The sequence below is a fragment of the Mytilus galloprovincialis genome, chromosome 10 (assembly GCF_965363235.1).
Source record: "Mytilus galloprovincialis chromosome 10, xbMytGall1.hap1.1, whole genome shotgun sequence".
Lineage (NCBI taxonomy): Eukaryota > Metazoa > Mollusca > Bivalvia > Mytilida > Mytilidae > Mytilus > Mytilus galloprovincialis.
The window spans coordinates 23,463,257-23,488,287 of NC_134847.1; the positions used below are offsets into that span (position 1 = coordinate 23,463,257).

The window sequence follows — 25,031 nt, forward strand, 5'->3', positions numbered from 1 at the left end:
AGGTTAATAAAAAGAAATTAAAAATTTTAAGATGATTTTATACAAAAATTAATGGGTAATGTGTCCATGTAGACAGAGATGATGCCCCTGCCTGCATATCATATAAAAGTGATGCTACTGAAATTTGTATTTTATCTAAGTTTTGTGGTAATAAGTATTGTGTAAAAGTTTCATAAGATTTGGAAGGCAAACTTAAGTTAGAGAATGGAAATGAAAAAAATCCGCACATTTTCCATTTGTTAAAGACCATAACTCGAGAATGGTTAAATGGACACCACCAAAAATCTAATGTCATCTGTATATTGTGTCAATAAGCATTGTGTATAAGTTTCATAACATTTGATTGAGGCAAATTTAAGTTGGAGAATGGAAACAAAAAATCAGCATTTTTTTCATATGTTAAGGACCATAGCTCGAGAACAGTTAAAGTGACACCCCCAAAATTCAAAATCAATCTATATTTTGAGGTAATAAGCATTGTGTATAAGTTTAACAATAATTGGTTGAGTCAAACTAAAGTTAGAGAATGGAAAACAACTTTGGGACATACAGAAGAACAAGGGTAAAATGAAATGCCCCCTCTGCTAAGGCCGGGGCAGGAAAAAAAATTTGTACAGATCAAAGGGTGTGTGCCTCTAAGCCCACACCTGGATATGAAAATTAATGTCTACCAATCAATGACGAATTTCAAATCATTATAGCACTAACTTTACAAGTAAAATAGACCACATATATTACTTACTTACTATAAGGGGATATAACTCAGATAATTCAAATTTTTAAAATGAATATCTAGGAAAATCACCTATTTTTATTTTGTAACAAAAACAAAATGAATGTTAACCCCATTTATTCTTGTTATTTTCTCGAAGCATATCCTAAGATTTTTTTACCTTGAAATACTATAGATTAGAATTCTTTTTTCTTCTCATGAATGGTTTTTCTGTGTGTTATATAACCATTACAAAATCAGACAATTTTGCAAAGCATGTAGATTAAATAAAAGCTCTTCAACCCATTTTTTTATTTTATATACCTAAATAGCCCGATATAAACTACATTTTAGTTAAGCATTAAGACTTTAATTTAGACCCCCATCTACATTAAGGTGGTACCAAACACTTTGACTAACAAGAATGTGTCCAAAGTACACGGATGCCCCACTCGCACTATCATTTTCCATGTTCAATGGACCACGAAATTGGAAAAAAAATATAATTAGGCATTAAAATTAGAAAGATAATATCATAGAGAACATGTGTACTAAGTTTCAAGTTGATTGGACTTCAACTTCATCAAAAACTACCTTGACCAAAAACTTTAACCTGAAACATGCACTTTCATTTTCTATGTTCAGTGGACCATGAAATTGGGGTCAAAAGTTTAATTTGGCTTTAAAATTAGAAAGATCATATCATAAGGAACATGTGTACTAAGTTTCAAGTTGATTGGACTTCAACTTCATTAAAAACTACCTTGACCAAAAACTTTAACCTGAAACATGCACTTTCATTTTCTATGTTCAGTGGACCGTGAAATTGGGGTCAAAAGTTTAATTTGGCTTTAAAATTAGAAAGATCATATCATAAGGAACATGTGTACTAAGTTTCAAGTTGATTGAACTTCAACTTCATCAAAAACTACCTTGACCAAAAACTTTAACCTAAAGCGGGACAGACGGACGAACGAACAGACGGACGAACGGACGGACGAACGGACGCACAGACCAGAAAACATAATGCCCCTCTACTATCGTAGGTGGGGCATAAAAATTTAGCTGGTTTAATTTTTATAAAATTTTGACAAAATATTTACTTTGACCCTTTGACAAAATAAAAAGAAGTAGGAGCATTAAGGCCTGATTTTGGCCCAAGAAAATAAAATGTTTGATAACTTTTCAAATTGGCACATAATGTTTAGAAATGCATAGGGTCAAGAAATATTTAGGAATGAAAAACATAAAGATTTTTATCTAAAGACATCACAATTACGTCATAAATATGTACTGTTTTCACAAAGCGATGAAAAATACAGAATTTATGCAGTTTTTTATCTTTATTTCCTTTGAAGAAACACCAAGAAACAACAAAATAATTCCAAAGCTTTATTATAACTATTGACATAATCTCACCATATATAAAGTTGTTTCTTGGGTGCGCACATACTTTTTCAATCTAAAATATACTTAAAATTTGATAAAAAACAAGGAAAATCACGAAATTTTATAAAATATGCAAATTAAGTCATGATTTGTTGCCATGGTTACTTGTTCAATGTCAAATTTCTTTCGTTTTTCTGAATACTTTGTACCTTAGTCATGATTTCAGTAATTTAAGCATATGTATGATAAATTTTAAATTTGCAGTAATTTTTGGGCCAAATAAGGGCCTTATTGTCCCATCTCCTTTCCAAAAACTCTGAAAAAGTTCATTGAATATATAGCAGTTAAGCAAACACTAATTTTGATCATTGAGAAGCTTAATATTTCAAAAGTCAAAAGTAACAAGGATGTGTCCATAGTACACAGGTGCCACACTCACACTATCATTTTCTATGTTTAGTGAACCATGAAATTGAGATCAAAACTCTAATTTGGGACTAAAATTTTAAAACCTTATCATAGGGAACAAGTGTACTAAGTTTCAAGTTGACTGGACTTCAACTTCATCAAAAACTATGTTGACCAACCAAAAACTTTAACCTGAAGTGGGATATACAGACGAATGGACGGAAGAACAAATGAATGAAAGAACAGAGCAGACCGAAAAACATAATGCTACTAGGTGGGGCATTAATATAAAGTTGTAAATAACTTACTAACTAGTGATGCATTGTTGGTTTAAAGAAGAAGATTTTATCAACAGGAAAATAATTTTTATTCAACATATTTCCACAAAAAAGACATGAAAGGAAAAATAAAGATCTGTAAAGAGATTACCCACTAAATATTTGGAATTAATACTATTGCACAACTTTTAAGCTATAAGAACAACATATTTATATAACAATAAATAAATAAATAAATATAGCATATAAGGAATGATGTAATCAACAAGTGTTTTAATAATTTCAATAATAAATAACAAATAATTTCTTACTGGAATTCATGGATCTTATCATATATAATAATACAGTAAGGTACATACAAACACATTTATCATAAGTTATTAAGTTGTTAACTTAATATATACAAGTAAAACAGCAAATTCTTTTCATATAGCTTTAAACTTTAAAAATCTGCCTATACAGTTACATGTATAGTTTTTTATACACATTAAAATAGCATATAGATATTAATAATGCAAGTAATTTTTTATCATTACACTTTATGCAAATTTCTTATATTATCCATTCATTTCCTTGGACACACAACATTTTTTTAATTTCACTAACCTCTTATAAGGAAACCAGATACACAAATATTGTTTTATTTTCGACCTCAGTAAATAAAGAGTCTCCCATATGCTATTGCAATTTCCTAACTGACCTATTCATCACATTTGCTAAAGCATAAAATGTAGATCAAATGTGAGTAGTCTATTTACATAAATTTGAGCAATGTTTAAATTAACTATTGAACACTTATTGCTCTAAACTCCTATGATGTAAGAATACCCACTTTACAGCACAAGTTCATGTATTATCAAACACTGTGCAATTTTTTCATATCATCTAAAACTAATTAACTTGAGATTCGTACTGAAAATAGAGCCCACTTCCCCTAAACAATTATGTTAAGCCTAAAATCATTCTTGAAATAGCAAGTATTTATACTTGTCTAGTTGAGGAATTTTCATATAACCTAAACAGAGAATGTACATGTTTGGTTTTAATAGGTCATACAAATGCTCCAAAATAAAACTTGCGACTATTATATTATATAAATCATAACATTTTATTTTTTAGAAATTTAGGTTGCACAAAATGTAAATTTTTCATCAGGCTTGATGACAAGTATTAAAAGTAAGATTTGTCAAATTGCTTGTGAAAATGCAGATTTCTGTAATATTTTACTTTAGCTAAATTAATATTGATTTTCCCCCTAGTTTCTGTTCACAGAAATTACCCTTCCTATCTTTTTGGTCAGGGGATTTGCTAATATACTACATCATGATTGGGCAAAACAGTCACATTTGATGATGAGGGTGGTTTTTACCCATGGGAGTTGTGTTTGCCCTGTAACCATTTTACAGAACCAACTACTATCTCATGTCTAATGGCCCATTAAAAGCTTTGAAGACCAATTTTTTTATTATAGAAGTGCAAAGATTCAACATATAATTCTGAAAAGTGAAGAAAAAGGTTTTTTTCTTCCTTCCATGGCTAATTTGAACCCAAATATTATCATCCCCTAAAAAATAAAATTGTAAGAGAAGACTTGAAGTAACAACAGTTCTGGTGACATGACATAGTAATTAATTCAAAAATCAAAGCACCTTACTACAAACACTGCTTATAACCACCTGTTAAAGGTCAGAAGTAACTCAAATGACTACTTTAATAGAAAGGGAAGAAAATACTCTCAACCATGCATTATGTTATATAGAAACAATGTTTATGGAATGTAGAGCAGCACGTTTTCTTCAGAAAATAAATCTGACACATAAAATAAAGATCAATCTCATTATGGAAAATTTGCAAAAGACTTTTACAGCATTGATAACAATAAACAATTTTCTGCATGTACTTAAACTAAAGGAGGAGGTGATATATGACCCAATTTTATCATGTGATACAGTCAATCATTACACCAATACGATGCACCCATTGTCCCAATGCTTCACGTAGACGCCTGTCTTCTGCATGACATACTAACTGATTTACACAGTAAAATATAGCAGGTTGAAGAAGTCGGAATTTGCCATCTGGTTGCTGCTGGAACAATCCTAAAGTAGTACAAAGTAACTCTGTCCAAGACTGAATTCTAGCCTCACTGTCCTAAAATATATCACAAAAATATAAACTTTTAACTATGTTAATTTTTTAAATCTGTAATATCTGAACTTTTCCAAAAGGGTACATTTAATGATAACATGCATTTTTTCCCTTGAAAACAATAGGTTCATTTAAAAAAAAATTTGAATGACTACTAACTGCTCACCCTGCAATTCAAAGTATTCAAACCTATAAGCTTAGAACTAGGGCTTATTAAAGCTTAACCAACATCATTATTGAAGGTTGTACGGTGACCTATTATTGTTAATTTCTGTGTCATTTAGTCTCTTGTGGAGAGGGTGTCTTCAAGCTATGCCAACAGTTGATAACAAGAATGTGTCCCAAGTACACGGATGCCCCACTCGCACTATCCTTTTCCATGTTCCATGGACCGTGAAATTGAGTGATAATCTAATTTGGCATTAAAATTAGAAAGATTATACTATAGGGAACATATTGTACTAAGTTTCAAGTTGATTGGACTTCAATTTCATCAAAAACTACCTTCACCAAAAACTTTAACCTGAAACTCCCACTTTCATTTTCTATGTTTAGTGGACCGTGAAATTGGGGTCAAAAGTCTTATTTGGCTTTAAAATTAGAAAGATCATATCATAAGCAACAAGTGTACTAAGTTTCAAGTTGATTGGACTTCAGCTTCATCAAAAACTACCTTGACCAAAAACTTTATCCTGAACGGACGCACAGACGGTCGAACGGACGAACTCTACTATCGACGAACGAACGGAGCCACAGGACCAGAAAACAAAATGCCCCTCTACTATCGTAGGTGGGGCATAAAAATAAATTCAACCTATGCCTACAAACAAAATACAATAGGTGTTGTTATAACAATTATTAATTAATAAAAGGTAAAATACAGTCAGTATATTTAAGCATTAAATATTACTCTTTAAAAATTCACAAACAAAAATAAAGTATTTGCAAAATTGTGTTGTAGTAAAAAATGGAATTATAAACAAATTCTAAAAAGACAAAAATTGAAAATAGAACCCTTGATACTAGCAAAATTGAGTTGAAATAAATATTAAATTGTTATAAAAATAAAATAAGACTAAATTTCTAAAATCGATCACATATTTAAACAATACTTGAGAAAAAAGATACAAAAAAATGTTTCAATTGTGCAATTTTTTTTTATTTTTTTTTTTCATTATTTTGTTGTATTACATATGAAACATACAAGCAACAGAATATACAAATATAACATACTTCAACAAAAACTTTTTTTCAAATCAAATATAATTTCATTTATAGTCAGCAACTTTCCAGATGGACAGTGCACTATTTATTTACTTTGTTTTACGGTTAGTTTAGAAAATTCAAGTACTCTGTGTTTGTTTTTATTCATTATATATTGAGTCGTGAGTTTCTGTCCAAGTTTGGTACAAATCCAGGATAGTATAAGAAAGTTATTAAAATTTTAAAAACTTTAACAATAGAGTGAATGTATTGTATCCTGGCAGAAAAACTAAGTCCTTTTATAAGTAAAATACAGAAAAAAAGGATTTTTTGTTTTACAAAATTTACTTCTGGATTCTATCTGATGATCATAAACAAGCTTCTGTCCAAGTTTGGTATAAATCCAGAATAGTTTAAGAAAGTTATTATTAAAATTTCAGAACAGTTTAAGAAAGTTTTTATTAAAATTTCAAAAACTTTAACCACAGAGTGAATACCTGTGGACGCCGCCACCGCCAACACCGACGGAATGTAGTATCGCTATGTCTCGTTTTTTTTTTACTAAAGGATAACAACATGACACCAGCTGCTTGTGCAGATGCAGCATCAATTCATATCTTAAAGTATGACTTTTGAGGCAATCATATTAGTGAAATTTGTCTTATTTTCTGAATGTGTTGGAATTAATAGAGAACATTTAAAATAGATATTTCACATGAGTCAGTATCTATGAAATTCATGAGTTTCAATAGACTAGTGGTGTATGCCATTGTATTTGAAGGAATCTATTTTACATAAAATTGAATATTTTTATCATATATTTCTATATTATTCATGAAAATGACACTCATAGATATTCAATATGACTAGATGATTGTTCCTTAAATAAAAATTCATAAAATCCTTTTTCCCCCATTATTTCATAATACTAATTTAAAACTTATTCCTTTATGAAATAGAGATCCTCAACACACACTATTACCTACATTTTCACTAGTACATGTAAAAGAAATTGTATATTGAGTAAACATCAACACTAGGTTTAAACTGGTTGTAGATTGATTAGCCCCAAATTAATTTATGTTTTTATAACACTTAATCTGTAACAAATTATTCAACCTATGCCAATATTTTTTCACACAATTTTATACCTAAAATTTTAGGTTGAATGAACCGTGGAGAGCTGTCTCATTTGCAATCTTACCAAATCTTCTTATTTTTATATAAAACTACCTATGCTCACAAAAGTATACCAATTATTGTGGATTCATTTATTTTCGTGGGTACTAATTTTTCGTTGATTAAGGAATACTTGCATGTTCCTGGATATTTAATTTCCTGGTTTTGCCAAAGTCTCCATATAAGCTGATAGAAAATTTGTTATTCGTTGAACATTTAATTTCGTGCTTATCCTATACCACGAAAGCCAAGAAAATTAGTATCCAATGAATAATAAGGAATCCACAGTACCCTAAGGTGTTGATCAAATGAAAGTACCTTATGAATTATGATCCTTAAGACATAAAATTGACAGTAAACCAGATTTTTTGTATTGTGAAGGTTATCATTGTTGAGGTTATGTAGTGTGAAATACAACTGCACTTTGTCATCAGTAAAAAAAACTGTTAAAATTTTAATGAAAGCTTCATAACCTACTGCATAGAAAGGTCAAAAAGTGCCATTTTCAAATCAATCAGGTAAGGGACGACATCAAAAGATCAATGTAGGATAAAAAACTTAAATCAAGTTTTGTATATTTAAAATCGATTTTTTACATATATCCCTATTGGTAAATCTATTTTTCCCAAATTAAGTTAAGAGGGGGGTGGGGGTCAGTGGAAAAACTATGTGAATTAAGTTTTTTATCCTACATTGAACTTTTGATGTCGTCCCTAACATGTTTCCTGAATTGAAAAGGTGAAAATCGTAAAAATCTAAATTGACAATTTTGCCATCAGTAACATCATATCAAAATTTGACAAGCATTGGTATAAGGATTTATAAGTTGTTGCACCAAACAGCATAAATAGCATTTTCCAATCAATCAAGAATACACTTCAAAATTTTTTTTCATCAAAGAAGCACAAGTGTATCATTTCTTGTATGACTTTTATAAATCTCTGTTGACTTAATTCGAAAGAAATCATTAATGGGATCACATTGCATATTTTGATATAAATATTGGTCTCCATGAATGATTCTTAATTCTAATTCACTAAATCTAATCAAAATTTTAATACAAAGGCTGATAAATCATATTCATTTCATATAAATTTTAATTTGCTCTTTGAAAAATCTAACCTTCATTATAGATGATTTCCTCTGCTTAGCAATTGACTCATCCACACTTTCCGTCCTTTTAATGATTGGTTTTGGCTTTTTCTCCTTCGATATTTTGATAAATGCTGGCATGGCATGGTGTTGTTTACGTTTTTTATACTCTGTCATCAGTGATTTTATGAGTGTATCAGTAGCTAATGTGTATACTTTACTCTCATGTTCTTCTCTCATTTCACGTTTACTCTTTGTAGGATTTTTAGACATAACAGACATAGTATCAGAGCTGTCATCTTTCATCTCTTCAGAGAAAACATCTGCAGTCTCACAGATCTCTGTAAACAAACAAATTTACTTTTCAATTACATTTTTTTTGCAAATCTTTGTATATGTATTTTATTTGTATTAAAACTAAGAATCTAATGCAATATCGTTTGTAACGTCACCAATTTTCATGGCATCAATTCACAAGTGATGATAAGGCCAATTAAAATTAATTGGTAGATTTTCATCCCCGCCCGCCCCGATTTTTTTTATTTTTAAAAAAAATACAATTTCTGGATTTTGTTCATTTCCATTACCAGTAACTGTCGATAATTTCGTTTCATGTAAAACTTCCTGTTTCAAATTTCGGTTTTCGTATTTCTTAGTGTATTCTTACTGAATGATTAAGTCGATATATTCTGCTGATCTATGATGACAACATCATTTACCGAGAATAGAGATTGATTACGAGAAGGGCGTGAAATATTGGGTTACGAGTAATACGCTGTGCCCAAGAACGCAAATCGCCGTATGTCACAAATGACACAAATGTTTGTGAGAAAAACACCTTGGATTTATTTTATTTATGCAATGACTTTGTGTCAAGAAATTTGGGCTGTGAATGAAACCCAAAAGCGTTAGAATCGTGGAACACATTTGACTGGAATAAAGAAATTAACACAAGCATGAACTTTTTAGATTGGTGACCGTATATTGAGTTAAACAAATCGACAAACATACGCATTTCTAATTTATTAATTGATAGCAAGCTCTTAGATTTAGATTTAGCCTTAGTTTCGTTTTTTTCAGAAATAGAGAAAACATCCTCTGTCCCAATACCCACGATAGAGTCATTAAACAACTTTATTTTCTACATTGTAATTATATTTGCATCTTGCATATTAAGGACCAATCCTATTATATTTAAACATTGTTTGAGTTTTCATTTTATTCTGTACTTCTCGTACTTGTGTTGCATACCAATGCATTTGCTTCATTTTATTAGGACAACAAAACATTGCTGAGAAAGCAAACATTGCCAGTCCAACTGAAGAGGGCATTTCTCCACATTTCTGCTGTTTACTATCAATAGGTTTCTAAAGCGGCAATTACATGTAGAACAGATCAGAGATATATATTTATGAATTTGAAAAAAGCAGCACCAGCATCTGGAGTATATGTGTCTCAATTGTTACGTTACTCTAGAGCTATAGCTCAAAGTACGTTGATTTTGTTGAACGAGGAATACTGCTTTCTCAAAAGTTGCTAAGATAGGGCTATGAATCAATCAAATTAAGGTCATCACTCAAGGAATTTTATGGTCGCCATCATGAGCTGATTGGCCATTATAACAAAAGTGTGTCAGAAATCATATCCCAGTGATATTATTCCTCAGTCATATAACAACCTTTCATCATTACCGAACTGAACCAAGAAATAACATGACGAGTGCTGTATACGGTACAGGAAATGCTTACCCTTCCGAAGCACCTGATTTCACTCCTGGCTTTTAGTGGAGTTCGTGTTGTTTCCTACTTATTATTTGTAACTGTTGATGTAAATGTCTTTTGGTTTTATGAGTCTTTGGTTACTCCTTGGTTTTGATTGTCATTGTCTTGTACACAATATGTTATGGATGTATTTACATGATATAAGCTTATTATTACACTTGCATATATGAATAACACATGACAAAAAGGTTTCATATGAAATAAAATTTAAAAAATAAAATCCTCCCACCCGGCCCATTTTTTTCAAAAATTTGGATGAAAATCTATTAATTAATTTTAGTTGGCCTAAGGTATGATAGATTTTAAATGTATGGTTTCACGTTGTTTGCTGTCAGTTCATTCAGAATAGAGATAACAAAATTGTATTTTAAGCTCCTGCAGCATCAATTTGTGATTTGATGGTCACAAATACTTGTTTATCAGCGCTGCCAATGTGTTGCAAGTAAACTTAATTTGCAACCATCTAATCACAAATTTCACTTATTCAGTATTTGTCTTACCTTGTAATGTCACATCTTTAGTTGTTACTATGCAATCTTGTGATGTCTCAGATTCTGACCGGGACTTCTTTTTGTTCTTTACAAAATTTGTCGAGAAGTCATCAGGTTGAGCTATGATGAAAAAAACTTGTTGTTCTGACATTTGGTCGACACGAACAGACGTCTCATCTGACAGAATATCTACGTAGGTGTGACATAATTCATCACAGACGCTCCTCAGTAATTGCAGAAATAATGTAGGACATGACTCCATCTTGCTTTGATTTGTCAAGTATTCTGATTCTAATTGGTTGACATCCTTAACAACCTGTTCAGCACCAGTGATACATTTAATGTGGTTACTACTCAGGTCTGGTATAGAAATACAAATCTGTAGTAACGTGTGTAGATAGAAGATCATTGATGCCCCTGCCTGCTTGTATAAATTAACTGCCACTTCTGTCCTAGCTACTTTCTGTATCAGAAACTTTAATCCAGGGCGAGAATCAAATTCTGCAGCAAGCTTATATGACTGTCTTAAACACTGCAGAAATTTGATAATATTACGTATGGATAGACTAGGCAGCAGACCTACAAGACAAACATTTCACCGATATTATTTATTTATAGCAATTATTGTGCTATTCTGTAAGATTCTCTTTATCAATATTGTAGTCAATTTTGAAAACTAAAAGTCAAAGACAAGTACATGGTTAACATAAATAAGAAGATGTGGTATAATGCCAATAAGACACATCCAAGTCACAATGTATAACCAGGTGCTCCGCAGGGCGCAGCTTTATACGACCGCAGAGGTCGAACCCTGAACAGTTGGGGCAAGTATGGACAAAACATTCAAGCGTGATACAGCTCTGAATTTGGATTGTGATCAAATTTTTGACATTACATGGGTTTTTTTTTACACAAAACAAATGTCAAGATTTTACAAATCAATTAAAGATTTCTTCTTCAAACTTTTTAAATCTAAAATTAAATAGTTGATCATGACACAGCATAGGTTTCTGACACAGAACGAATGTGGTCTAATGAACCTAAAAGTTTTTTTTTGCCTTTGAGCAATTCACTATGCTGTTGAATATTAATCCTCTCAAAAAAATGTTTGAAGAAATTTTCTTTTTATTTATGAAATCTGAAATGAGAAAAATTTAAACCCCCCCCTTTTTTTTCACATCCCCGTTTCCCTTTTTCCAAAACTGATATCAATTCAAATTTCTAATGGAGTTTGCAACAATAACTACTCTTTTAAATACATCATAAAATATTAAAATGTAAAATAAAGTGCTTGTTATCACTGAATGGTAAAGATTGGTTGGTAGTAAAAGTGAATATACATTGTTTATTGTATAAAACAATAAAAAAAACTTCATCAGCAACATTTTATATTGGCAAATTTCCAATGAAGTTATTTACATAAAGTTATTGGCAAATAAAAATAGAAAATGACATCATAGTCATGTCTGGCAAATGTCCAACATACATTATCTAAAAACATTTTAGATAAGATAAGGAAAAAAAGCTTCATCAGCAACATTTTATATTGGCAAATTTCCAATGAAGTTATTTACATAAAGTTATTGGCAAATAAAAATAGAAAATGACATCATAGTCATGTCTGGCAAATTTCCAACATATATTATCAACTACTATTCTATACAAAGAAAGATAACTCCAATTGAAAATTAATTGCTATTGCACAATATTGTGCAATTAGATATTTCTTGCTATTGTGCAATACTGTGCAATTGAAAATTTCTTGCTATTGATACTATACTTGATATGGAATCCTGATTTGGACCAACTTGAAAACTGGGCACATAATCAAAAATCAAAGTACATATTTAGATAAAGCATATCAAATAAGCCCAAGAATTTAATTTTTGTTAAAATCAAACTTAATTTAATTTTGGACCCTTTGGACCTTAATGTAGACCAATTTGAAAACTGGACCAAAAATTAAGAATCTACATATACAGTTAGATTTGGCATATCAAAGAACCCATTTATTCAATTTTTGATGAAATCAAACAAAGTTTAATTTTGGACCCCCATTTGGACCAACTTGAAAACTAGGCCAATAATTAAAAATCTAAGTACATTTTTAAATTCAGCATATCAAAGAACCCCAAGGATTCAATTTTTGTTAAAATCAAACTAAGTTTAATTTTGGACCCTTTGGACCTTAATGTAGACCAATTTGAAAACGGGACCAAAAATTAAGAATCTACATACATAGTTAGATAAAATCACACAAAGTTCAATTTTGGACCCTTTGGGCCCCTTATTCCTAAACTGTTAGGACCAAAACTCCCAAAATCAAACCCAACCTTCCTTTTATGGTCATAAACCTTGTGTTTAAATTTCAAAGATTTCTATTTACTTATACTAAAGTTATGGTGCAAAAACCAAAAATAATGCTCATTTGGGCCCCTTTTTGGCCCCTAATTCATAAACTGTTGTGACCTCAACTCCAAAAATCAATCCCAACCTTCCTTTTGTGGTCATAAACCTTGTGTTAAAATTTCATTGATTTCTATTTACTTATACTAAAGTTATTGTGCGAAAACCAAGAATAATGCTTATTTGGGCCCTTTTTTGGCCCTTATTTCCTAAACTGTTGGAACCAAAACTCCCAAAATCAATCCCAACCTTCCTTTTGTGGTCATAAACCTTGTGTGAAAATTTCATTGATTTCTATTCACTTTTACTAAAGTTAGAGTGCGAAAACTAAAAGTATTCGGACGACGACGACGACGCAGACGACGACGCCAACGTGATAGCAATATACGACCAAAAAATTAAAATTTTTGCGGTCGTATAAAAATTAAAATTTTTGCGGTCGTATAAAAAGTTAACCATTTTAGGTCAAAGCACAGCCTTATCTCTTAGAATTGTTTTCTGTTTAATTAAAATTCTTGTCTCAGACCATTTCACCGCTTATGTCCAGCTTATGTCCAACATAAGTAACGGTGTCTTCAATGCTTGACCATCTTTGTTAGTACTTGCGTTTTAGTTATTTATAGTACTGTTTCTACAAAGTTAAGTAATTATAATGTAACAATCCTTATTGTATGTTCCTTTATGTGCCTTCTGCTAGACTACTGATTAATATTACAAAAGGCAGAGGTTGTGATCTTCAAAACTACCTCTAGTCTACACTGCCACATCATGACATGTAGAGGTTTGTTCATGTGGCTTTACCTAGTAGTGTACCTTATCAGTGGTTGTCATATCTAAATGTTTTTTTTTTGTAATTAGGAAAATGTTAGTGGTAGAAATTTGGTTTCCATAAAATTTATTTCCAACTTTTATTAGACTCATGGTGAAATCAAGCTTGTCTTATTATTCATATACCTTTCTTTGTTTTTACTGTTTCTTACGATTGCTGTCTCACTGACTTTAACCCCATATAAGTTTTTCCTCATAAATATGAGGTTTTATCAAAATAATTCATAGAAATCAACTTAAATAGTAAAATCAGGGGAGGCAACTATTCTTAAATCAGGTGATTCACTATCATTCTGTGGTATATTTTCTACTGATGTGTAAATATGTATATCAGAATCATTTATCATTGCTTGTTATTAAGTATCCCTTCATACTTTTATTGGTGGAAAACTGTTATGCACAGTTAATTTTTAAACAAAAATATTTTTAAAATTGGTACATTGGGATTTCAAGCTATTAGATCCCAATCAAATTTACGGTAATGATAGGAATTTTCTATGCTATGTATAAATGAGACATCTTTATATATTATGGATTTTTTTTTACATAAAACTTTATATGGAAAATGATGTTACCTTTATTACTTTCATTAGCCTTGCGTCCAGATGTGTTCTCTGCACAAAGTAAAATGCTTCCAACAGTCTGTAACAGTAGCTGATTTGACAGCAATCCTATAACAATATTCCTAAATGGAATCCTGAAATAAACAATTTGTTATATCTTAATAATACTTCATCATATAGTTGTTTAACATTAAATTGTAGACATTTTAACTGTTAAAATGATCTGTAAATCAGCTGTTTAAAGGGAAACTTCGCAAAAAAATCAAAAATTGATATTATGTTCATTCAGTATAAAAATGCTCAAATTCATAGTTATTAAAGTTTTATTCCGCTAGATAAGCGATCACCATCGATTTTAAATTTAGAGTATCAATTCTCTGCGTTCAGCCATTTTGTCTTCTTTCCCGATTAATAACAACGATATGTCTATAAACCACAAAGGAACAAAACTACAGTAACCGATGTAGTCGTAACTGCGTGTCGATATACTGTCAATCGTACGGTTGTTTTATCCGACTAACTAACTTGATACGGAAAATATTCTTATTTTTTTAAATTACCATGGTCTGTTGTTTTTAAACTGTTGATATTGGAATTAGGTAAAAAGTCAAAGTTGAAATCATAAATAAGTGTTCCGTGAAAATTGTTTTCGAAAATCTAATTTGTTCATAATTCTTTAAAGTAATAAACTTTTTTCAAATAAATTCTGATCTTCCCTCATCTGATCACCAGCATGGCTAAAGGTATTACTTCCAAAGGTATTGTGAGGGGTGTGAGGTGACAGGTCCAGGTATTCAAGCGATTTCCTGTCAGGCTTGCAAGTTCATGCATCGTTTCACCTCTGCAGGCATTGATCGGTGTACATGGCGGATAACTTATAACTTTCCATTTTGAACTATCAGATGTATAATATACAACTCTGTCTTACTTGTCATTACTAAACTCATAAGCTTGTTTATAAATAACATTTCTGGTGTAAAGAATATTATTCATAAAAATATAAATAATACCCAAAATAAATTTGATGAAATTAAAATCTATTTAAATATTTTTTCCAAGGGTGAATTTGGGAACATGTAATATATACTCATTGTCAATAGTGAAGTACAGATTGGAACATACCAGTAATATTAATTTAAAAAAATGTACGCACTTGTCGACGATTCGTTTATACGACTGGGTAGAAAGTTACGGAACTATAAAAGCGCAATTTAAATTAAAGAACCTTTAGAGTGAGCACGCTCACATACCCCACGTCCCCACATTGTCATTGGAGAAATTAAATAAGTATAAGAAAAAAAAATTGTATAAGAAAAAATATTGAATAATAATTTCCTGTCAATATACATAGTATGTCCTCATTATCTACAAAGTTTCGTGAAATTCTGTTGTGTGGTTTGAGAGGAGTTGCGATGACAAACTGTTGCAGTAGTACATTAAAGTAAATAAGTTCAAAGGGGCGTAACTCCTAGAAAAAAAATTGAATGGCAATTTCCCGTCGATATGCACAACTACATAGTATGTCCTTATTATCTGAAAAGGTTTCGTGAAATTCTGTTGTGTGGTTTGAGAGGAGTTGCGATGACAAACTGTTGCAGTAGTACATTAAAGTAAATAAGTTCAAAGGGGCGTAACTCCTAGAAAAAAAATTGAATGGCAATTTCCCGTCGATATGCACAACTACATAGTATGTCCTTATTATCTGAAAAGGTTTCATGAAATTCTGTTGTGTGGTTTGAGAGGAGTTGCGATGGCAAACTGTTGCAGTAGTACATTAAAGTAAATAAGTTCAAAGAGGCGCAACTCCTAGAAAAAAAATTGAATCGCAATTTCCCGTCGATATGCACAACTACATAGTATGTCCTTATTATCTGAAAAGGTTTCGTGAAATTCTGTTGGGTGGTTTGAGAGGAGTTGCGATGACAAACTGTTGCAGTAGTACATTAAAGTAAATAAGTTCAAAGGGGCGTAACTCCTAGAAAAAAAATTGAATGGCAATTTCCCGTCGATATGCACAACTACATAGTATGTCCTTATTATCTGAAAAGGTTTCGTGAAATTCTGTTGTGTGGTTTGAGAGGAGTTGCGATGACAAACTGTTGCAGTAGTACATTAAAGTAAATAAGTTCAAAGGGGCGTAACTCCTAGAAAAAAAAATTGAATGGCAATTTCCCGTCGATATGCACAACTACATAGTATGTCCTTATTATCTGAAAAGGTTTCGTGAAATTCTGTTGTGTGGTTTGAGAGGAGTTGCGATGACAAGAAACAGGACTGACGGACTGACGGACGGACGGGTCAAAAACATTATACCCTCTGCAACTTCGTTGCGTGGGGTTTAAATATATACATGTATACATTGAACATAAGAAAAAAACATATATTTTGAATAAATTGGGGTAAAAGTTTTGTAAATAGACTAGTCCACGTATGCCAACAGTATGTAATCATCGAATGTCGATAGACTATTGTATACCAGAAGAAGAAGAAGAAGAGAACCAATTTGATTTAAATACAGGTCGATGTATAATTTGCTTTGGTTCATCGAAGTTGTGGACATAGTAAAATCACAGATTTATATTTCAATAAGATTGTTCTCGAACAAAGGAAGGAATTCGTCATCACAATTGTTATATATGCCACTGGACGAACACTAATTATCCCCAAGGGATGTGAATATTTTGCTTGGAAACTATTGAGTATCAAAGTTTCAAATTAATTTCGGGATTTATGTTCTTTCTTGGTATTCAAGGGAAATATGACATTAAATTGGTTCTGTCTTTTTTTAAACATCGTTAAAAAGATGTGTGTCTAAGGTGGACGCCACAAGAACCCTGTAATACTAGTACGAGAGTATAGCATGTAAACATTCCTTCTCAATAATATGGTTGTATTGGAAATCTTTTCATACAGATTGACAACTCATGGTCCGATATGCATGAAATATTTGCCACATGACGCCCATAGTTCTTTCTACCATCATCATCTTATTCTTTGATATTGCTGTAAACATCGATGGTTCACACCCAAACAAAATGGGAGTAATGTACCTTCAGAGCTTCTCCGTGGTATACACTTGTGAAACTTAATATATAGACGAAATTTTTGTATTGAAATGAATCTACATCTTCAAATAACGATTTTGAGTAATATCACACTACAAACCAATATAAACGTATGGCAAGATATAACCATGAAGGAATTTAGTTTTTGTCAGATGCAAGAACTCATCACTATCATAAACGTATACGTATATATGCATGCAGTTTCAAATATCAAGAACAAGCGGTCGATGTCGATAGTCCGTTTTCTAACTGTTCAGAGTTAGACATGTCACTTGCTCATTCTTAGAAGCCTTCATATTCCCCGTCCAACAATGGGAACTCGTTCTGGTTGTGATGACTATAAATGCTGGTATGGTAATTCTGTCGTTTATCTGTACAAGTGGTTGCATTTCCTCTCCTTTCCCAACAAACAAACTAACGAAACGCTACTAGTCTGCTTTCTCTAGAGCTCATCCTCAATGACGCTTATACGTCAGGAAACTTACATGTATACTAATAATGATTGTTTCAAGAACAACGATGTATGGACGAACTATTCTAAATTCGTCAATATCAGTTATGCATGACTAAAATATAAGTTTTATTACAACTACTGTATTACTTATTTGGATTAATGACTGCTATCATGTTCAACATTGCACAAATATTATCATAGAATTTCAACAACAAAAATGTACAAAAATCCTCAAAAAAAATAATGCCTTAGCTTAGATCATTGGTATTCTTTTCACAAAAAGTTCGTGTAAATGATTGTCAAATGAATTTAATTATGTAAGAATGAAATGTTAAAAAGAAACTAAAAAAAAATCATGCATGTTGTATGTTGTATTTTTTTTCAATTAAAAACTTTAAAATTGCGATAGTTTTATGAGCATTAAACACAGCCAGATTTGAATACAAGTTTAGAAATTCCGGTAAAGTCAATGATATCAAACAGATGTGCAATGGTATATCAAATTGGGAAATATTGCATTTAGTTTTTACTTCATATTTGAATCTTTACGCCAATTGCTGCTAAGAAAGTAATCCAAAATTGTTTCCTTTTATTTTTATACACTTTCGGAATTATGAATCTGAATTTTATTTTCAATTAATTTACACAATTTAATTATTGTATCTTTATTCTCATCGTATATTAAATCTTAGTGTATTAAATACAGCCTACTCTTTCTAATCCTTTCTGTTTATCCTTTCCAAATAACAACATTCATACCTGTGTACGCTTGAACTCACACCTGCCGCTAAATAGCTACAAGGTAAACGAATTGACCTCAAGCCGAGAAATATACAGTGACCTTTACAAAATAATATACACACTCTGCTCACACATTAGTTGCATTAAAATGATTATCAAAACAATAACGGTAACTACAACTGAAATATTTTCAGTCCAATATCAGTAAAAATGTTCAATAAATATTTTATGAAAAAAATCTCAACAATAATTAATGAAATTTATTCGAAAACATTTACTAGAGATAATTTTATAGGAGTTTAATTCAATCAATACAAAACAGTATATGCATATTCATTTTCGTTCATTCTTATATTGTGGTTAATAACTACGACCATTCGTCAGCTGTGTGCTTTTAATTACGTATATTGTCGATAAGCTATAAGAGTTAAACAGATTTTATTTTTTCCCAGATTTCAACAAATCGGGCTAAAACGTCATGACCCACTCGAGAATTCAACCAAAAAAGTTACAAATACTTGATTTTCTCCGTTATTAGAAGGAATTTAAATTCAAGACTTTGCAAATGTGTTTTTTATGTTAAGATGAACATAATTAGATGATAAGTAAAAAATCGCGGAATTTCCCTTTAAAGCTAGGATCCTTCTTAATTATGAAGTGAGGTGAGAGTTTTTCATGGTGAAGACCTCACTGTGACTTTGAGATGCAGAACAGTAATACAAGCACTGCTCCTTTGCTTCTTTTGTAGTGATTTTACGTCATGGATTGATTCTTTGTTTTTCTATAGGAGAAATTTTCCTGTATCTATCCAGTGGGTACTTCAATTTTAGTATAAACCTTTCATTTGTTTTAATGTAAACTGGTTTAGATACAAGGAAATCTAAAATAATCTCTTCTGTGGATATTAACATTTGAAAACAAAGTGTTATTTAATCCTCATAATGCCTGAAAAACTTGACTAATCTGGTAACAATATCATCAGCATTGAGACTTGACTAACCTGGTAACAATATCATCAGGATTGAGACTTGACTAACCTGGTAACAATATCATCAGCATTGAGACTTGACTAACCTGGTAACAATATCATCAGCATTGAGACTTGACTAACCTGGTAACAATATCATCAGGATTGAGACTTGACTAACCTGGTAACAATATCATCAGCATTGAGACTTGACTAACCTGGTAACAATATCATCAGGATTGAGACTTGACTAACCTGGTAACAATATCATCAGGATGGGGACTTAACTAACCTGGTAACAATATCATCAGGATTGAGACTTGACTAACCTGGTAACAATATCATCAGGATGGGGACTTGACTAACCTGGTAACAATATCATCAGCATTGAGACTTGACTAACCTGGTAACAATATCATCAGGATGGGGACTTGACTAACCTGGTAACAATATCATCAGGATGGGGACTTAACTAACCTGGTAACAATATCATCAGGATTGAGACTGTTTTCATCTCCAGGTTTATACAACAAAAATACAAAGGATTTGTCTGCTTCACTTTCTGATTCAGGATCAGCATCTCTCTTTATCTGGGTGTCCAATAAAAATACCTGAAAAAAAGCAAATATCACAAATTAACAAGGATTTTATTTAGAAATAAATGAGATACATGTTCCTCTCCATTAAAGTAATGTTGAATACAAATCTGTGAGAATTCAGCTGTCATTGCATCTTAGATACAGGATATCTAAAATTGTGAGAGTTGTAACATTAAAATAATGAATACCAATGCTTCACCATTTTCTGATACAACAAAAAAAAATGTTTGCTGTATGCTTCTTCATTCTTGAGTATTTTCAAAAACAAAACTTTTACTTAGTTGGGTTTGATAATAAAAGGGAGCAAATACTACAAGTGCATTATATAGAACAATTCTGCACTTCCATTCAATATATATTTAAATACAAAAATTCTTGGCAAGCTTCATATATATTTTAATTTAAAAAAAAATTTGGTGGAGTCTGCAATGTGCAATGATGCATTATTAAAATCTTTAAAACTGTACTTTTATCAGTTTTCCTGCAGCAGACTATTTGAACATTGTCCTTACTTAACTTTCATCAGTTCTCCTGCAGCAGATTATTTGAACATTGTCCTTATTTAACTTTCATCTAAAAGAAGGTCATTTATATATACATACATCAAAAATATTTCTACAATTATTTTCTTGTTATTTAATTCTAAATGAAAATATAGAATTTATCTACTCAAATAATAATAAAAGTATGAGATTTTATTGAGAAAATCATTTCAGAGAGTAAAAATAATTAATAAATCATCATTTTAATTAGTAATTTACATATTACTCAATTACTTATACTCAATTATCTATAACATGTGTATGATGTAATTGTCCCTCATAGGTGTAATTGTTTAATTAACCCAGGTGTAATAAATGTTGTCTGAGACTCCATGGGTAACTTGTTTACTTAATTAATCCACAGGTACATATCAAACAGAGTATTAATTGACATTCAATTATATATAATTTACAAGTTCAACAAAGAATGGTATCAAACTCTACAACTGACAAAGTTTACACAGTTGGAAGTGAATATCTAATTTGTATTGTTGTACCACAGTAAATTCTAAGAAATAACAAAAGTTTCATATTATATCTAGCTTTATTTAGATATACTGCTGTAAAACAATCTTTCCAAACCATTATTATTTGAGTCTCTGCTTGACCTACAACTTAACCTTCAATAATGTCATCAGTGAGAGGATCTAGATTTCAACAGCTGATGAAAGCAGAATTCTATATGAGGAAGGCCAGGCAACAGATCAGTGTTTTGGACAATAAACTTATAGATTTACATTATTTGCTGGAAAAGTCCCAAGAACGAGATTTACCTCTGGTTACGGCTAGAATTAACCGTAGAATCAGTGTTACAGAAGGAATACGAGGCATGTATTTTGAATATATCTGTGCTAAGACAGAAGAAATTTCAGTACCTTCACAAGATTTATACGATGAAGATGTTGTGGCTACAATGGCTTTTGATCTGGATGATTTTACATTTAATGAGTGAATCAATCAATGTTTTCAATTGGAGAAATATGCAGAACCATGCAAAACAAAATCAATGGATTCAGTGACCAGAACAAGATATGAATGAAATTTCCAACTGATGATGGAGTTAATGGCTTGTGATTCCCAGTGACTTGTTATACAGAGAGAAATAATCGGGCAACTTATAACATTAAGTAGCAAAAACTATCAAGTAATAGAGAAATTAAAAACACTTATCATACAAGATGATAAGACAGTAAGAGTCACTACTGAATAGCTAGAGATAATCAATTCACGCTGGAAATGTTTAAAGGAAAAACTATTATTTAAGAGCTACAGTGATTATAATTCCAGAAAGAAGGTATAGAAACTGTAACAGATCATGTTTTAATTCTAAAACAAATCAATTGTACATATTTTTATTACATCAAATGATGATTTACACTTGTTTATTAATAAATATATTGAATATATTATGTTGTAAATTTCATTTATCTGATGCAAGCCTCCCCAAATTTGTAACTGTCAAACATGCATATAAAGAGCTGTTATAAAGAGCTGTTATAAAGAGCATGTACTAATTTTAGGAAGACATTGCAATATTGATACAAAATAATTTACAAAATATTCAATCTTTATGAAGACATTGAGTGAAATTCAAGTTTTTCATATACATGTAAATGAGAAAGAGAGCAGAAAGATACCAACAGCATATCCAAACTCACAGGTCATACACAAAACTGACAATGCCATGAAAAAAATCAAAATGTTGACATGACAAACAACAGTACACAAAACACAAGGATGCTTCAAATACGGTAAAAACAAAACTGAACAAGAGGCTCTCAAGAGCCTGAATCGCTCACCTGGTAAACAATGCCTTTGGCCATGTTTTTTGACGAAATAGAAAATAAAACACAAACTTTATTTTATACACCCTACTGATCATTCAAATGAAGTTTGGTTGAATTTGGTTGAGTAGTTTTGGAGGAGAAGATTTTTTAAAGTCAGCAAATATGATGAACAAATTGTGAAAAATTGTCATTAAAGCACAATAACCCCTTAAGGGGTCAATTGACAATTTTGGTCATATTAACTTATTTGTAGATCTTACTTTGCTGATCATTTTTGCTGTTTACAGTTTATCTTTATCTATAATAATATTCAAGATAATGACCAAAAACTGCAAAATTTCCTTAAAATTACCAATTAAGTGGCAGCAACCCAACAATGGGTTGTTTGATTCATCTGAAAATTTCAGGGCTGATAGATCTTGACCTAATGAACATTTTTACCCCATGTCAGATTTGCTTTAAATGCTTTAGTTTTTGAGATATAAGCCAAAAACTGCATTTGACCCCTATGTTCTATTTTAAGTAACGGCGGCCATGTTTTTTGACGGATCAAAAATCCTTAGATTATCCTGCACAAAGCTTGTGCAGGATAATCTAAGGAACAATCATGTTAAGTTTCATCCAAATCCATTCAGTAGTTTCAGAGGAGAAGATGTTTGAAAAATTGTTAACGGCGACAGACGAGGACGGACGCCAAGTGATGAGAAAAGCTCACATTTCCTTATAGGAAAGGTGAGCTAAAAACTGCAAAATTTCCTTAAAATTACCAATTCAGGGGCAGCAACCTAGCAACGTGTCGTCCGATCCATCTGAATATTTCAGGGCAGATGGATTTTGACCTGATAAACAATTCAACTACAGTCAGATTTGATCTTAATGCTTTTGTTTTTGACATTTTACCCCTATGTTCTACTTTTAGCCGTGGCAGCCATCTTGTTTGGATGGCCGGGTCACCGGACACATTTTTTAAACTAGATACCCAAAAGATGATTGTGGCCAAGTTTGGAGTAATTTGGCCCAGTAGTTTCAGAGGAGAAGATTTTTGTAAAAGATTACTAAGATTTACGAAAAATGGTTAAAAATTGACTATAAAGGGCAATAACTCCTAAAGGGGTCAACTGACCATTTCCGTCATGTTGACTTATTTGTAAATCTTACTTTGCTGAACATTATTCCTGCTTACAGTTTATCTCTATCTATAATAATATTCAAGATAATAACCAAAAACAGCAAAATTTCCTTAAAATTACCAATTCAGGGGCAGCAACCCAACAACAGGTTGTCTGATTCATCTGAAAATTTCAGGGCAGATAGATCTTGACCTGATAAACAATATTACCCAACGTCAGATTTGCTCTAAATGCTTTGGTTTTTGAGTTATAAGCCAAAAACAGCATTTGACCCCTATGTTCTATTTTTAGCAATGGCGACCATGTTTGTTGATAGATCATAACTTCAGATACAATTTACAAACTAGATACCCTAAGGAACATTCAATTAAAGTTTGGAAGTATTTGGCCCAGTAGTTTCAGAGGAGAAGATTTTTGTAAAAGATTACTAAGATTTACGAAAAATGGTTAAAAATTGACTATAAAGGGCAATAACTCCTAAAGGGGTCAACTGACCATTTCCGTCATGTTGACTTATTTGTAAATCTTACTTTGCTGAACATTATTCCTGTTTACAGTTTATCTCTATCTATAATAATATTCAAGATAATAACCAAAAACAGCAAAATTTCCTTAAAATTACCAATTCAGGGGCAGCAACCCAACAACGGGTTGTCTGATTCATCTGAAAATTTCAGGGCAGATAGATCTTGACCTGATAAACAATATTACCCCTGTCAGATTTGCTCTAAATGCTTTGGTTTTTGAGTTATAAGCCAAAAACTGCATTTGACCCCTATGTTCTATTTTTAGCAATGGCGACCATGTTTGTTGATAGATCAAAACTTCGGATACAATTTATAAATTAGATACCCTAAGGAACATTCAGTTAAAGTTTGAAAGTATTTGGCCCAGTAGTTTCAGAGGAGAAGATTCTTGAAATAGTTTATGACGACAGACGACGACAACAGACGACGACAGACGACGGACGACGACGGACGCCAAGTGATGGCATAAGCTCACTTGTCCCTTCGGGACAGGTGAGCTAAAAATGGTTAAAAATTGACTATAAAGGGCAATAACTCCTAAAGGGGTCAACTGACCATTTCAGTCATGTTGACTTAATTTTAGGTCTTACTTTGCTGAACATTTTTGCTGTTTACAGTTTATCTCTACCTATAATAATATTCATGATAATAACCAAAAACAGCAAAATTTCCTTAAAATTTCCAATTCAGGGGCAGCAACCCAACAACGGGTTGTCCGATTCATCTGAAAATTTCAGGGCA

At 31.6% G+C, this 25,031-nt stretch overlaps 1 protein-coding gene across 5 annotated transcripts in view; it reads right to left on the bottom strand.

The window, feature by feature from the left end:
* Nucleotides 1-2,852: 2,852 nt before the first annotated feature.
* The window catches only part of LOC143047202 (brefeldin A-inhibited guanine nucleotide-exchange protein 3-like), a 78,499-nt gene continuing 56,320 nt past the window's right edge, over nt 2,853-25,031 (bottom strand). For all 5 annotated transcript variants that reach the window (XM_076220204.1, XM_076220205.1, XM_076220202.1 and 2 more), the window contains 5 exons: nt 20,183-20,316; nt 14,491-14,612; nt 10,691-11,260; nt 8,440-8,750; nt 2,853-4,938 (listed from right to left, as the gene is read on the bottom strand). In XM_076220204.1, coding sequence (XP_076076319.1) covers nt 4,726-4,938; nt 8,440-8,750; nt 10,691-11,260; nt 14,491-14,612; nt 20,183-20,316 — 1,350 coding nt within the window. In that variant the 3' untranslated portion in view covers nt 2,853-4,725. The remainder of the gene's footprint in view (nt 4,939-8,439; nt 8,751-10,690; nt 11,261-14,490; nt 14,613-20,182; nt 20,317-25,031) is intronic.